Source organism: Palaemon carinicauda, chromosome 18 (genome assembly GCF_036898095.1).
Source record: "Palaemon carinicauda isolate YSFRI2023 chromosome 18, ASM3689809v2, whole genome shotgun sequence".
Classification (NCBI taxonomy): domain Eukaryota; kingdom Metazoa; phylum Arthropoda; class Malacostraca; order Decapoda; family Palaemonidae; genus Palaemon; species Palaemon carinicauda.
Window position 1 is genome coordinate 1,360,708 of NC_090742.1, and position 16,923 is coordinate 1,377,630.

Genomic DNA, 16,923 nt, shown 5'->3' on the forward strand with positions numbered 1-16,923 from the left:
AGAGTTACCTAATTTAGAACTGGCTCTAGCTCTACACCACTCCATAAAGCACTCTAATTGGGTTGGAAAACCTTGAGGCAAAAGTCCTTTGTACAAGCGAAAGCCTCAGCTGTCTCCTTCGAACAACCCTCTAGCTCTTAGGGGTTTTCCGAAATACTGGAGGCAGCTAGACCTAAAGCTTGATGGTTTAACATAAAACGTTCGTGATCCTGACACGGGGAAAAGGACTAAAGACATGCTTCCAGCATGGTCCCAGCATGAGTCCAGAACGGTTCCAGTATGCTGCCTACACTCAACATGTCGTGAGAGAGAATCGGGATCTAGAACCGCCTCCCAAAACTCGTCCATATCGGTCGCAAGAAACCGACATTAAAGCTAGGTGTTGAAAAGAAGCGTCAGCCATGTGAACCTCATGCTGTGAGGTTAAGACCTGATTCGTGTGTAATCAGCAAATGTTCAACAAACTTAAAGCCAAAGCTTGACAAGAGGGAGCGTTAGCTGCGAGGCCAGAGAGACGCAAAGGAGAGACAATAATCTGGTTAAACTGCTGTGAGAACAAGACTTGACTGTATGCGTCTAGCATGCGACCATAATGTCGCATGTGGTTGCATTTCCGTAAGGTGTCAGTGTGCTGTATGCGTTCACCTTGTCATGTGGGTACAGCGCTGTGTGTGCGCCCGGCTTGTTGTAAATCTACAGCGTGCAGGCCACAGCATCGCGTCCGGTCATTGACAGAAAGACGGAACTGATAGCCGAGAGTTGTCCACGTGTAGGATGCGTACGCATGAGTGATAGTCACGCGTCCCGCAGACCGCGTAAATGGGACAACTTGTTGAAAGGATCAACTTTGACTGTTAGCATCCAACATACGACCAGACTGGTGTCTGCGTCTGGGACTGCGTGAGGGAGAGACCAGAACTTGCGTCTGTGTCTGCACGACGTCTGCCGTAAGAGAGAGACCAGACTGCTACAAGCACCCGCTCTAACGCTTCTCGTAACACGAGCATATCTCTGCAAGGAAGCGTTACTAAGCATAGGAGAACTATGCCTTCCGACACTAATCGGAAAACCATTTCTTTGATCTATGGTAGTCCTTAGACTCTTTAGGAGAAAATTTTCTCCCCCCAGAGAATCGTAAACGTTAAACAAAAGAGGAAATAGACCTCTTTTAGCTCAGACCAAATCTACACTCGCGGGGTAGCGAGTGCGCCAACTCAAGCGTAGGCGAAGGCCGGGAGAGAGCATCAACCGCAGTCCTGTGAGGGACCTGGGAGAGTCCCTATGACATTTCAAGCGCGCCTTGTGCGCGAACTGAACGGATCCAATGCTGTGAGATACCGTCAACAGTAGTCGCTAGACCTCAGAAGAAAGTAATAGACCTTTCTCCAAACTGGGGAAGGAGAAGAAGTGTGAACAGAAGCAAACTGAGCACCTTTTCCCCCGAAGAACTGTGTGTCTTACACGATTCAGGTGCTGACACGTCGCCTTCTTCCGAAAAGAAAAAACTTACGGCGAACGTTAGATACTGCAGGATAAGTTAATAGAAAAACATACGACTCCTGAAAGGTCTTGGACAAATCGATTGGCGACTACCAATTCTAGGTTATGCGTCCTTCGATGAGGACAAAGTCCTTCCTCCCTGAAAGTGAGTCAGAATCCAGAGGAAGAGCTAAGATTGTATGTGACTTGTCTGAATTCCGCTTCTCTCGCGGAAGAAAAAACACACTCAATTGCTTCCTGTTCACGCATCAAAACCCGACTGCTGCGAAGGTAAGTTCTGTTCGCGTGCATACATGACGAGTAACTACCTAGTCTGGTCGACAGGGAAAACGTAGAATGTTATTCTCGTCAGGAAACTGCATTCTAATATGCAGAAAACAGTTACAAGATCCATGATACCATAACGATGACGATCTGATCGCTTCAAGACATTCCAACTCCGCTCTTTTCAAGATACTATGTCACATGGTTGTGATGTCATAGCTCGCCAATCATAGGCGAAGAAAAGAGCATTACCTCATCATTCCAAAGTGGAGAGAGACCGTCTTGGACTGCATCAACAATATTGCTTGGCGGAACAGACGTTTAATGCACAAGGTCCGCGAAGAACCTCAGCCTACCGACCTTCCTTCTCCCAAGGGTTGGAACGTAAGGTAGAGATATAGGACTAGGGGCAAGGTGAAAACGAACAAACACCTCCTCCAGAGCACTGTGCTATGTTTACGAGTCACTAACAAGAGCGGTTTAAAAACATAAAACATTAAATCATAAAAGATCTGCCCATGATGGGAGATATACTTTAACATTCTATTCTCATAAAGGCCTTAATGCCCTTTCTGTTGTAGCACCTGCAAGCGCTGTATCATCTCTACAGTAAGCTTCGTTATTTTCCTGAGAATGATTTAATGTTAATTCATTACTTTATTTTACCATTAATTTACTAGGCCATCGTTCCCTAAAGGAGCCCTTTGGGTTAAAGCATCTTGCTTTCCCAAATGGGGTTGTAGCTGGCTTGTAATATAAATAAAATAAAATAAAATAGCGACACCATCAACTCACGAAAACTCTGAAGTCGAAACGAGGAGCAGCAGGTAAAAAATATGAGGGAAACTCTTTAGAAAAATTCTCATGAGTTTCTGAAAGTTATTCCCTTCCTTTAACAATCTCTATCCTAGGAAGAGAAGTCTTGATTCTTAGGAATCCACTCCTTATGATTCTGAATTCGGACCTCAATACTTGGAGGTTTAATTCTAGTTCTCACAACCAAGAGTTAGCCCAGCAGACCTTGGACCGAGAATATAATATCTTTCTAGTTAAGATTTATTTCTTAATATAGCGCCTGGAGCAACAATAACTAAACACTAGACGTTCATGGTCAGGTAGACATCAAAGTCTATAGTCATAGGTAGCGAAGCGACCACCCCGACGCTGAAGCGTCCACACTGATGCTGAAGCACCCACACTAGCGCTGAAGCGTCCACACTGACACTGAAGCATCCACACTGGTGCTGAAGCGTCCATACTGATGCTGAAGTGTCCATACTGACACTGAAAGCGTCTACACTGACGCAGAAGCGTCCACACTGACGCTGAAGCATCCATACTGACGCTGAAGCGTCCATACTGACGCTGAAGCGTCCACACTGACGTGGCGCTTCGCTCCATTCCGTCGACGTTCCGTTTCCGTTGCCGCACCGTTCCGATGACGCTTCGCCGGCTCTGCTGCCTGGCGAACGTCGGAGCGTCTGTATAGACTAATACTAGGTGCTATGATCCGTCGGTTTGAGTCGAGCATTCGAAGTAAAGCATCCACTTTCCCCCACCATTGAACATTGCGGTAGGTAGGCCGCCTGTGTGACAACGAGTTCTCACCGTTAAAGACACGACGCCTGTGCGTCCGTGTCAAAGACCGGAATCGAGACACCCAACCGCACTGTTAACGGCAGGCAGAAAAGACTGCATAAACGAAGATAGATGCCGTTTCATGCCCAACTACAAAGATCAAGGATCAACCTTAGGCGAAACGTATTCAGCATTATCTTCGTCGATCCATAGCGCTAGTCACTGTCGAGAGACGACACCCATCAGGTGGGGTGGCGGCACTGCGTCTGCCCCGCATGAAACGTAATACACGCAGAACGAATCTAATTTTGTTTTCAGCTTAGCGCCTTTGAAAACACTAACACCTCGCTTTATCTATAGTGAGGGTGAGCGTTCTGGTGGTCGGCAGAAAACACTCGAGGGGACTTCAGTTCGGGTCTAAAAGACTGTAACGCCTGGTTACCCTCTCGATTCCTTTCGGCGTTTGACTTAACTTCTCCCCTGGGTCCGGGAGCTCGACAGAGGTCTAAGGCTAGGATAACGACAGGTCCGAATAGAAGCACTCTCCACTGAATAAAATTCACTGCACAATTTATCACTAAAAAAATTTGCACTTTACTGTTTGGCACAAAGATAGTTTCATAATTACCTGAAAGACAAAGTATACACTCTCTCAAAGGAAATGAACTCCGTAGGGAGAGACTTATAATTCTGTCACTGGACAATTGTTTGAATGGGAAAGCAAAAGTACCGAATCCCATATAAATGTAACAAAATATTAAATATAAAAAATTACCTTAATAGATATATTTATACATTAAAATAAACCCTTAAATTAAGGGGTTCCAATAAAAGATGAACCATCACTCGCATCATTGGAACATCTACAAATAATATACAAACAATTTAGTATTCCGAAAACCACCAAAGCAACAACGATACATAGAATTGTGCGCTACGACGAATGTAAAGAATACTGCATCGTATAAAATAAACTGAAGTGTAACTTCAATTAATCTCTGACTAAGGAAAAATACTGAAAGGACCAATTAATTGCAAAATAAAATGTTCCTTTTATAAAGTACAATTAAAAACTTGAGAAGTAAGAAGAAAGTACTATTCATAAAATCGCTACAATATATGTAACATCGTAACGATACCGATTACCGTAACAAAAATAAACTGAACGGTAGTTAATCTTTGCAAACAGATCAAAGATTATCTAAAGAAAAATATTAAAAGGATAAAATTTTCTCAAAACAATTCCTTTAAAACTCTAAAAGCAAAATCACTTATATTCTTAAAAGGCAAAATCACTTATATTCTTAAAAGGCAAGACAGACTTTTAGCCTACGGAAGAGGCTGTGATGTCATCCATGGACGAAATGTTTACATTTCGCCCCTATGATTTCGTGAGGTTTAAAATAGGTTGAAAAACCTTCCAACCCTACCTTTTAAGTTAAAATATGTGATCACAGATCAAACAAAACAAATATGCGAAAGCCAAAACTCAAAAACGTTAATACATCACCAAATAACGTCCAAACAGAGTAAGAAAACAAGAGAGAATTTCCAATAGTTCAGCCAGCTATGGCGGCAGAGAAAATCTGAATTGGTTGAGCATAGTTCTACCTGGGGTACCGCGAGGGCGCTGGGGTACACCTGGCTTATATGCGCTGAGCTGCGCAAGAGATTTTGAATTTTCTGCCGAGGCGTCGGGGACTTAAGCTATTATATAACCAGCGGGTAAGTTTTATATTTAAAACTGATGTCATTCAACCTGTAAAGCCTTGGAACTGCTAACATAAGCATTTAAAAACTTCCAACTCCCAGGATTTCTAATACAGTATGCTATTACTTTCCAAAATGCAGGAACAGCAAACAATGGGTAAAGCAACAGCACTAAATAAATTAAGATTACATAATATAATGACCTATATAGCAGTAACAGCTGAACTCGGTTGAGTCCCTTGTCAGACTGGGAGGAACGTAGAGAGGAGACATCCCCTTTTCTGTTTCATTTGTTTGATGTCGGCTAACCCCCAAAAATTGGGGGAAGTGCCTTGGTATATTTATGTATGTATAAAGACCGGTACAGTACTTGCACTACTTTCAACCACCAGAGAAAAACTGCCTTCTTGACCACAATATTATCTTGGAGTCTAGACTAATAGCAATAGTAAGTTAAAAAAAAAATATATATATTTCTCACTAAGTCTGTAATTATTTCATAAATAAAATCAACTAGGCTACAAATAAAATAATTCCTTACTTCATCATCTTGTGACCGTAGTAGTCTTTTGATGGAATGCATACCATTTCCTCTTCTCGGCGCACACCTTCAATGATCTTCTCTGCACATTCTGAAGGTGCTGTTATTGGATTAAAGGATGGGAATCTGAAAAATATAAGTAACAATTACCATCTATAACTACAAAGAAAAAGTACTCTTGAAAACACATTGTAGTATCCTACAAATAACTATTACAATGCCATTTTGCCTGCAAAACTACTTTCTAGTATTAATACAAAACATGAGCACTTAATAAGAGAGGATACCTCTGTTACTCAAAACTAAACAAGACAGATGAAAAAGGATACTTGAATCTGTACTAGTTATACTTCTCTACACAAATATAATACTACAAAACAATTAACATTATTAGGACTAATAAAGTTATTTCCATCTTATATTATGACTCTACAAAAGCTACTAATTTCTTTCAATTCTCATCAGCAATATAAAATAATTAAGGGCGAGGTGGTTTTTACTGAAAAAATTCCATATTGATGCATACAAAAAATCCTCTTGAGAGTTGAAGTGTTATGTTATGGTAACACTGTATGGAAAAGCAATGTTTACATGAAGCCCAAGCCAAGCCTCACTTTGGCTCATCTCTCACCTACTATTCACTTTAGATTATTAGGTAGGTTTAGCGCACAACTATTATTTTTGGGCTTAGGCCATGTCGTCCTGATGGAAAGTTCCTTTAAGTAGCTTCCTAGGGTATATTTGACTACAGTGATATTCCCAAAGAATTTAATCTAAGGTCTCCAGAAGCCTAACTCCTGGCGCGAATATCCTTAAAGTTTCCTTTAAGGATATCGCATAATATCAGGGGACGTATTCTTGACACGCCACATAGCAATCTGCACCCCGCATAGCGTTTACGCTTCGAGGGGGAAAGTGGCAAAATAAAAGAGGAGCCGTTAATAAGGTTCCCTTCCTCTGTTACTGTTTGAGTACTCAGATGATGCCACCATCTCCATTCCTTTTTTTGTAGCGAACTCGCTCAGTGATTTTCCCGGTAGCTCTCTCAGTATTTCGGATTTATCATGCAATCTCCAGTTTCTTCTGCCTCTGGAAAGTTAAGTATTTGATCTTTACGTTGTATAAATTTAGCTCTTGCCGTAAAGTAAAAAATTAAGTTAATTTTTGGCAGAGCTATTGCCTGAACCGGAGGTGTCTTCGGCGCTGTCGTTCGTAACGCATGAGTTACATGAATCCATCAAGTTGATATCTTCCAATATCTGGGGAAAGGACCTCTTCCCGAATGAAGTGGTCAAGGAGATAGTCGACAAGGCAGCCACGGAGAACAGGAATCTTCTCCAAAAGTGGGGTATGTCGACTAAAAGGAAGTCTTCCCCGGATGAGGGTCCCCAACTGAAAAGGAAGACAAAGAGGCCAAGGTTGCCCTCTCGCCCCGCAAGACAATAGCAGCAACTTCCCATGACCGCGGTGCCCCAGATAGTGGCACAGCCACAACCCACCTACCAGATGGTACCATAGCAGGTTGTGACTCGGTCACCAGCCTTCACTCCCGCCTATGAGAGGCAGACCACTACCTTTCACCCTGAAGGTAGAGGGTCAAATAGAGGTTCCTCTAGACGTCCATCAAGAAGAAGAGGGAGTAGGGGAGGACGCGGTCAAGGAGGCAAGCCCTCCGGACACCAAAAGCAATGAGATGCTTCCGGTAGGAGGAAGACTCCAACGATTCTGGGTTCGCTGGACCTTCGATCCCTGGGAAGACAGCTCCACCATCATTTCCTCAATTCTTACAACACTCCACCCCCGTTCTGGAAAAATATACAGTGAACCCTCGTTTATCGCGGTAGATAGGTTCCAGACGCGGGCGCGACAGGTGAAAATCCGCGAAGTAGTGACAGCATATTTACCTATTTATTTAACATGTATTTTCGGACTTTTAAAACCTTCCCTTGTACGTAGTACTGTTAACAAACCACCCTTTAATGTACAGAACACTTAATGCATGTACTACAGCACCCTAAACTAAAACAGGCACAAATATTAAAGGCGATTTTATATCATGTGTTTCCTAAACACCTAAAAAGCACGATAAAAAATGGCAACCAATGTTTTGTTTACTTTCATCTCTGATCATAATGAAGAAACAAACTCATTTAGTGTACACATATATGTATAGGTTAGTTTTTGCATCGATTATATTGATTATACAGTACTGTATGTTGATTTTTTTATTACCAATGTTTTAGTTTACGTATTTTTCTTAGGACTTCCAAATGAAATCTTTTTCTTTATGACGCCGCCTGAAACGACGGCGTGTACGCTCAGTAAACAACCACGCTCAGAACAAACAAGGCATTTAACGCGCATGATGATAGTGATAAATAATGATACAGTACATACAGTATTTACAGTAAAAGCATTTACAAAATATGTTACCTTACAAATATAAATTATACAGTACTTGTACGTAGCAAAGCAGGAAAACAATTTGAGAGAGAGAGAGAGAGAGACAGAGAGAGAGAGAGAGAGAGAGAGAGAGAGAGAGAGAGAGAGAGAGAGAGAGAGAGAGAGAGAGAGAGAGAGAGAGAGAGAGAGAGAGAGACTGTTTTACGTACGAATGTAAATTTTAAACAAAAAAAATATGATAGGTTACAACATGTAGACTTTTAAAACCTTCCCTTTAACTTAATGCATACAGTACGTACATTACTAAACTATAAAACAGGTTCAAGTAAAAAATAAAGATTGTTACTGTACTCACCACGAAAGAAGTTCAAGAAAAACTTGAATGACGATGGCGATGAATTTGCTGCACAGTAGAAATGATGATGATGAAGCTGATGATGTGTTCTACTGTGCAGTCAATGATAGTATTTTACGTCTCTTCAGACGGAGGTGTCTTTTCCTGGGACACCTCTTCAACTTCTTCAATTTCTTCCGAAGGCGTACTAGCAGGAGGAACTGGCTCTTTTTTGCGAGGCTGGAAGAACATTGTGATCGGAAGTTGTTGCCGCTGCTTCTTTTTTCGATCCAAGAGCATCCTGTAGGGAGTCATGATGTCATCGACCTTATTTGAGAATTGCATCGAGCGAACCATATCCTCGTCCCACTCTTGTAACATTTCTTTCGCCTCCTTCATATGGTTGCAGAACTTGGCAAGCCGTTCTAATGTTAAGCCCGTTTCTTCGACATTTTCTTGGGTCTCTTCCTGGGTACCCTCACTCTCTTCCTCACTTGCCGATTTCGTCAGGTCTTCGAGGTCTGCGTCAGTTAGGGGCTGGGAATGGCAGTCCAACAACTCGTCGACGTCTTCAGTCGTCATGTCGCCAAACCCGTCACCTCCAATTATGGCAGCCAACTGCACAGATTTCCGTATTGCAGAGTGTTGGATTTCCGACGGAGTAAATCCCTTGTCGTCGTAAACAATATCGGGCCACAGCTTCTTCCAGCTCGCATTCACGGTTGCAGGTTTCATCTCTTGAAGTGCCTTTTGAATATTCTGCAGGCACGTGGCTATGGTGTACTGCCGCCAGTACGCCTTCAAGTTGAAATCTTCATCCTCGTCATCTTGGGCAGCATCCACACACGCAACGAGGTCCGCCAAGGTATTCTTCGTGTAGAGGGCCTTGAACGCCCTGATAACCCCCTGGTCCATCGGTTGAATTAATGACGTGGTGTTGGGTGGCAGGAACTCAACCTGAACGCCCTCACGCGACAGGTCAGTTGCGTGTCCACCAGCGTTATCCATAAGGAGAAGGATCTTGAATGGCAAGCCCTTCTCTAAGAGATATTCATGGACTTGCGGGATGAAACACTGGTGGAACCAGTTGGAGGTCAGCATCTTCGTAATCCATGCTTTTTGATTATGCATCCAGTACACGGGAAGGAGATTCTTATTTTTATTTTTCAAAGCGCGAGGATTTTTCGACTTATAAATAAGCCCCGGCTTTAACAAAAATCCAGCAGCATTGCCACACATCACGAGGGTAACGCGATCCTTGAATGCCTTAAAGCCAGAGGCTTTGGCTTCCTCTTTGAACAGGAAAGTTCGCGACGGCATTCTCTTCCAAAACAAGCCGGTTTCATCCATATTAAACACTTGTTCCGGCTTGTATCCACCTTCAGCGATAATGTTCTTGAAAGTCTGGTTCACGTAAGTTTCAGCAGCGGCAGTGTCAGCGGAAGCAGACTCCCCATGCAGGGAAACGCTTTTCAGGGCGAAGCGTTTCTGAAACTTCGCGAACCATCCTTTGCTTGCGGAAAAACGTTTCTGAGGCTGGGAATCAGTGGATGTCCCTGGTTGAGGATCATCTGCATCATCATCATCTTCAGCATGGTTGCCGCCGTCGTCGTCTTTAGGTTCCTTTGCAGCAAAATTCTCATATAAGCTCAAAGCCTTTGTTTGGATGGTGTTCGTATCCAACGCTATGTTCTTCTTCCGGCAGTCGGCAATCCACACAGCTAAAGCACCTTCCATGCGTACGATCGTTTTATTACGCGATGTAACGACTCGCTTCGCTGATCTGCTAAAGGTGATTGCAGCAGTCTTTCTAATGTTCGCCTCGTCCTTCTTGATGTAGCGAACGGTGGATTCGTTGATGCCAAAATGGCGGCCGGCGGCCGCGTAACTTCTACCATCTTTTAACATGTCGAGAAGCGTAACCTTCTCAGCTATCGTCATCATCCTTCGGTGGCGTTTAGGCTCACTACCAGCCTTACTAGAAGCAGAACGCTTGGGAGGCATTGTAACAGAAAGTTCAACAAAAAGTTCAACTTAAAACAGTCGCACACAGCACAGATTAAACTTCACAAACTTTAGAACGTCTACTCAGCAATACGCGGAAAGAGAAAGTGAACGATCCAGCCCCGCGAGAACTTTGATGCTGCGGGTAGAAGATGCGGGCAAAACACCAATCACAGGCTAGATAACAAAACTTGAGTTTTGATTCGTCATCTATCAGCGCTTGAACCAATCACAACCCGTCTTACAGTACTATGGTGCGTTGGTTACTCATAGAAGATGCCCCCGCGCATACTGAACGTACGTAGATTAAGTACAATACCGTAATAATAATAAATAATTATAATAATACTGTACAGTAATAATAATAATAATAATGATTAATAATAATAACAATAATAATTTTATTAACAACAACAACAATAATAATAATAATAACAATAATAATAAAAATTTACGTACGCTATTTTACGCTCTCTCTCTCTCTCTCTCTCTCTCTCTCTCTCTCTCTCTCTCTCTCGTACGCTTACAGTATTCGAAATGTGATTTTTGCAACAAAGAATATTATTGGATGCAGTACTGTACTACGTACGTATACATACAAAAGATTCATGGAAAAGAAGCACATCCATTACAGTACACACCATTCTAATATGGTATGACTGCATCTGATTTGCGTTTCATGTTCGATTTAATTTTACTACGTACTGAATTATCGTATGATCACATTCTCTTTTCGTGTTTTATTTCTTTCTGTGCTGAATTATATATCATATGTAATGCAATGAACAATCAGTAAGAGCAGATATTACTAATTACAGTATTAATGGAATTACAGGTAACAAAATATCGTATTTGGTTGTCTTCAGATTTCGCGGTATTTTCGAATTTTCCGGAAAATCCGCGATATGTATATATATATGGGTTATGGGAAAACCCCGCGAAGTGGTGAATCCGCGATTGTCGAACCGCGAAGTAGCGAGGGTTCACTGTACCCGAGAACTTTATAGCAAACGGGTGATAAGGAGGGCAAAGTCCATCAAATTCCAAGAAAGGCTCAGACAAACTCAAGAGTCATTCTGGACTTGTCGCTACTCAAGTTCAAAGAAGACGACAAGTTCAGGATGCTGACCCTTCAACACATAAGGACCCTATTGCCCAAAAGGGCATACACAGTCTCCATAGACATGGCAGATGCCTATTGGCACATTCCGATCAATCGCCAACTCTCCTCCTACCTAGGATTCAGGCTACAAAAAAGAAAGTACGCTTTCAGAGCCATGCCCTTCGGGATAAACATAGCCACAAGGATTTTCACGAAGCTTGCAGATGCAGTCCTTCAACAACTATGCCTAGATGATGTCCAGGTGATGGCCTACACCTGGACGATTGGCTGGTGTGGGCAGCATCCGAGACAGAATGCATGCAAGCATCCAAGAAAGTGATCCAGTTCTGGAACATCTGGGATTCAAGATCAACATCAAAAAGTCTCGACTATCTCCAGATCAGAAGTGTCAATGGCTAGGTATACATTGGAACTTACAGTCACATCACCTCTCCATTCCATTAAAGAAGAGGAGAGAGATACTGGGACCTGTCAAGAGACTACTGAAATCCAACAGGATATTAAGATGCCAACAGGAGAGAGTGCTGGGCTCCCTTCAGTTTGCATCAGTGACAGACCCAGTGCTAAGAACGCAGTTAAAGGATGCGTCAGGAGTCTGGAGAAAATACGCATCAAACGCTTGAAGAGATCTAATGAGACCGATGCTGATTCGACTACGATCGCTTCTCAAGCCATGGTCGAAGGTCAAGAACCTAAAGAGGTTGGTGCCTCTGCAACCGCCTCCACCCTCAGTCATCATCCACACAGACGCATCAAAGGAAGGATGGAGAGGTCACTCTCATCAGCAGAAAGTCCAAGGAACTTGGTCCTCTCTATTCAAGACTTCCATATCAACATTTTGGAGGCCATGGCAGTCTTCCTCACACTGAAAAAATTGTCCCCTAGCCCTTCAGTCCACATAAGACTCATTCTGGATAGCGAGGTGATAATGAGATGTCTGAATCGTCAAGGCTCGAGCTCACCTCATCTGAACGAAGTAATGTTAGCCATCATCCTCTTAGCGGAAAAGAAGAGATGGCACTTATCAGCAGTTCACCTTCAAGGTTTCCGCAATGTGACGGCGGATGCTCTATCCAGACCAACGCTGATAGTCAGAATGGTCCCTAGACGCAAGATCATTCTCCTTCATCTTGCATCAAGTCCCAGAACTGCAGATCGACCTCTTCGCGACGAGCGACAGCAAGAAACTTCCTCGTTATGTGGCCCCATACGAGGACCCTCTAGCGGAAGCAGTGGACGCCATGTTCCTCGACTGGAACAAATGGACCAGGATTTACCTGTTCTCTCCATCCAATGTGCGGATGAAGGTCCTCAACAAGCGGAGATCTTTTCAAGGAACAGCAGCCCTAGTGGCTCCCAAGTGGCCCCAGAGCAACTGGTTCCGTCTAGTATTGGAATTGCAGCCGAGGCCGATTCCTCTGCTGGACCCAGTTCTGACTCGACAAGTACAGAAGACGACTGTCTTCGCTTCATTACGGAAAACCCAAGACCTTCATCTCATGATTTTCTCTCCTTAGCAGTAAGGAAAAGGTTTGGGATCTCGAAAGAAAGTATAGACTTCTTAGAGGAATACAAGTCTAAATCTACCAGAAGGTAATATGAGTCGTCTTGGAAGAAGTGGGTCTTTTGTCAAGGCAAGAAAACCAAAAGCAATCTCAACAGATTTCTGTTTATCTTTCTTTATTCTTCTTCATGAACAAGGTTTAGCAGCCAACACGATAACTACAGTACGTGTAAATCTGCCTTGACTAGACCCTTGCTTTACGCTTTCCAAGTAGACTTTTCTAATGAAATCTTTAAAAAGATTCCCAAGGCCTGTGCTAGGCTTAGGCCAGCAGCACCTCCAAATCCCATTTCATGGTCCTTGGATAAGATACTACACTTTGCCTCGATATTAGACAATGTGAATTGCACTCTGAAAAGATTTGACTCCAAAAGTTATATTCTTGTTTGCTCTAGCCTCGGGAGCTAGAGTTAGTGAGATAGTGGCCCTTTCTCGGGAAGAGGGCCATATTCAGTTTACTGAAGTGGGAGAATTGAATCTCTTTCCTGACCCAACATTTCTCGCCAGTCCCTGGAGAATCTGCCCTCTGAAGGAAGATGTCTCGCTGTATCCAGTGGAGTTTCTAAAGGTCTATCTTCGTAGAACTTCAGACTTCAGAGGAGGACAGCTTTTTAAAGGGGAAACATCGGGCTCAAACTTATCCCTGAAACAACTAAGGGCGAAGATCCCCTACTTCATTCGTAGAGCGGATTCTGACAGTACACCCGCAGGTCATGATCCTAGGAAAATTGCTTCGTCCTTGAATTTTTTCCAGCTCATGGATTTCGAGCGTCTTTGCTCGTATACAGGATGGAAGTCATCCAGTGTTTTTCAAGCACTAAGCGAAGCAAGTGCAAGAATTAAAGAGATACGTGGTGACGGCAGGTAGTGTACTAAAACCTGTCGCTTAGTGCTGTGAGGAACAGTGAATTAATTGGGACTATAATTCTATAGGGTGTACATGTTGGCACATTACAGTGCAACATGGTAAGTGAAATGTCATCAAGGTGACATTATGGACTGTTCCAGTGTCTAAAGGTGAAGAAACAGACTAAACACTAGTGCCGTGTGTTTTTACACAGTGTAAATAGACAGACCTTCTCAGAAATGTATTGGAAAATTACTGACTTTTCAATTGAGTGGCATGAACTTTTGTTTTCAGATGAAACAAGTATTTCTGATCTGGCCTGCATTTTCTATGTTTATTAATTTTATTCGCTTGCATCTTTCATGTTATTATGAAATGTATGCTGAATTACTATTTATTGATTGCCAATAAATATCTGATTGTTATTTGCGTCTTATTTCGCCCTAAACATATATAAATAAAGTTATGTACGAGCATTACTTTTTTATTCCTTATTATTCTGCATAATAACATTGAACAACTGTAGTAACTTTGTTCCTAAATGTATACAAACCTTTTCTGCCCATGCATACCTTGTTTTGACATGGATATAAACTTATCTGTTGTGGTATACAGGTGAGCTGATATACCTTGGATGCTATGGTGGCTTATGTGAACCTCGTTTTGAAAATACAAACTTTGGATAAAGGCATACAGCGAGACCTGTATGCCCTTTTTGTTGCTAGGTTGGTCACATGAAATATGCAAACTTTGAGACTTTTTCCCGAGTCTAGTATGACTCTTCCCTGTAGGGGGCAGGAAGCACTAACATAGTTCATAATTAGAAGCAATGACGTACAATGGTAACGTCATAGGTCTCTAAGGTCTAAGCGACCAAGGAAATATTGTCTTGAGGTTAAGGCACAATAGGAAAATCCACAGATACATTAATGCTCTGGTAAACTTCCATCAGGACGACATGGCCCAAGCTCAAAATACGGGTTTTGAGCGAAGCGAAAAATCTATTTTTGGGTGAGATAGCCATGTCGTCCTGATGGACCCGCCCTCCTTCCTATGAAAGGCCTTGGCAGGATCACTCCCAATAATACTGTATCTGTAGCACAACAAGGAATAAAGATGGTGGTGCCATCCGAGTACTTGAACAGTAACGGAGGAAGGGAACCTTATTAACGGCTCCTCTTTTATTTTGCCACTTTCCCCCTCGAAGCGTAAACGCTATGCGGGGTGCAGATTGCTATGTGGCGTGTCAAGAATACGTCCCCTGATATTATGCGATATCCTTAAAGGAAACTTTAAGAATATTCGCGCCAGGAGTTAGAATTCTGGAGACCTCAAGTTAAATTCTCTGGGCATATCACTGTAGTCAAATATACCCTAGGAAGCTACTTAAAGGAACCTTCCATCAGGACGACATGGCTATCTTGCCCAAAAATAGATTTTTCGCTTTGCTCAAAATACGTTTAAGGTATCGGGATCACATCGAGTCCATCAATTTATATCCAGCCCTCCATATTTTAAATTTAAGAGTGAAAAGTGTATATATTGTGGGTAAGGGTATCTTTATGCAGCATATATTTTTAGGGCCATTAATGCTCATGTTTTATATCATAATAATTCCAAAGCTAACACTCAAACTGCAATTAATCTATGTATATTTGTTCTCTCTCTCTCTCTCTCTCTCTCTCTCTCTCTCTCTCTCTCTCTCTCTCTCTCTCTCTCTCCAGTATATATTTTTAGGGCCATTAATGCCCATGTTTTATATCATAATAATAATTCCAAAGGTAAAACTCAAACTGCAATTAATCTATGTATATTTGTGTATCTCTCTCTCTCTCTCTCTCTCTCTCTCTCTCTCTCTCTCTCTCTCTCTCTCTCTCTCTCTTTTCTCAAGAATAAACACAGATTCTCATGACTTCACACACAAGAGCTAAAAATGCTGGTTGGGATAGCCTCCTAGGAATCAATATATTTACAATTCAAGCTTCAACCACCCATGACTGAACCTGAATCTATAGTTGAAAGCAGCCGACAGGCTCTAAGGGCAAGTCCACATACGTAACCATTCGGTAGGTGCTGACTGAAGCTTGAATTTAAAAAGCATCAATTCTAACAAGTGATCAGACAGCAATGAAGATACCAGAAGGATTGTTTTTATTGGAATAAATTTATTTCAAGCTTCAGCCTGCACCAGCCAAATCACCACCAGTGTGAGAGTAGCATAAAAAGGACTTTAGCATGACAATGAATCTACTATATTACATGCCTGATTCTAGGCTTCTGAGCAAGCCCCGTGTCAACCACAAATGGGTGAACACAAGTGAATTTTATGTCTGGGTGTCTCCCCGCGTAGCGTAACTCTTCATGAAGTCCATCCATCAACCCTGTGAAAATATTTTCTTCAACTTACAAGCATATATTATAGTCATATACAGGACTGCTGTACCGTATTATAAATTCATTTATATGTTGAAGCTACTGTACCAGAATTATCTAAATCACAAATTTCACTAACTTTTTACTATTCCCAGTAAATAAACAAGAGCAGGAAAACCCAGTAAATAAACAAGAGCATGAAAAAAATAAACGTTACTAAAAATTCTAAGAGGAAAAAAAATTCTAGAGCTTCAAGGGGAAAAAGAGAATACAGTGAGCCCTCGTTTATCACGGTAGATAGGTTCCAGACCCGACCGCGATAGGTGAAAATCCGCGAAGTAGGGACACCATATTTACGTATTTATTTAACATGTATATTCAGACTTTTAAAACCTTCCCTTGTACGTAATACTGTTAACAAACTACCCTTTAATGTACAGAACACTTAATGCATGTACTACAGTACCCTAAACTAAAACAGGCACAAATATTAAAGGCGATTTTATATCATGCGTTTCCTAAACACGCCAAAAAGCACGATGAAAAATGGCAACCAATGCTTTGTTTACGTTCATCTCTGATCATAATGAAGAAACAAACGCATTTACACATCTGTGTATAGGTTAGTTTTTGCATCGATTATATTGATCATACAGTATGTTGATTTTGTTATTACCAATGT

The 16,923-nt window shown here is 42.1% G+C and overlaps 1 protein-coding gene across 1 annotated transcript in view; it reads right to left on the minus strand.

The window, feature by feature from the left end:
- Positions 1 to 16,923, minus strand: part of LOC137657584 (retinol dehydrogenase 10-like) — a 32,722-nt gene that overhangs the window by 3,137 nt on the left and 12,662 nt on the right. The window contains exons 2-3 of the mRNA XM_068391930.1: positions 16,132 to 16,249; positions 5,594 to 5,719 (exon numbers count right to left, since the gene is read on the minus strand). Of these exons, the coding sequence (XP_068248031.1) occupies positions 5,594 to 5,719; positions 16,132 to 16,249 (244 nt within the window). The remainder of the gene's footprint in view (positions 1 to 5,593; positions 5,720 to 16,131; positions 16,250 to 16,923) is intronic.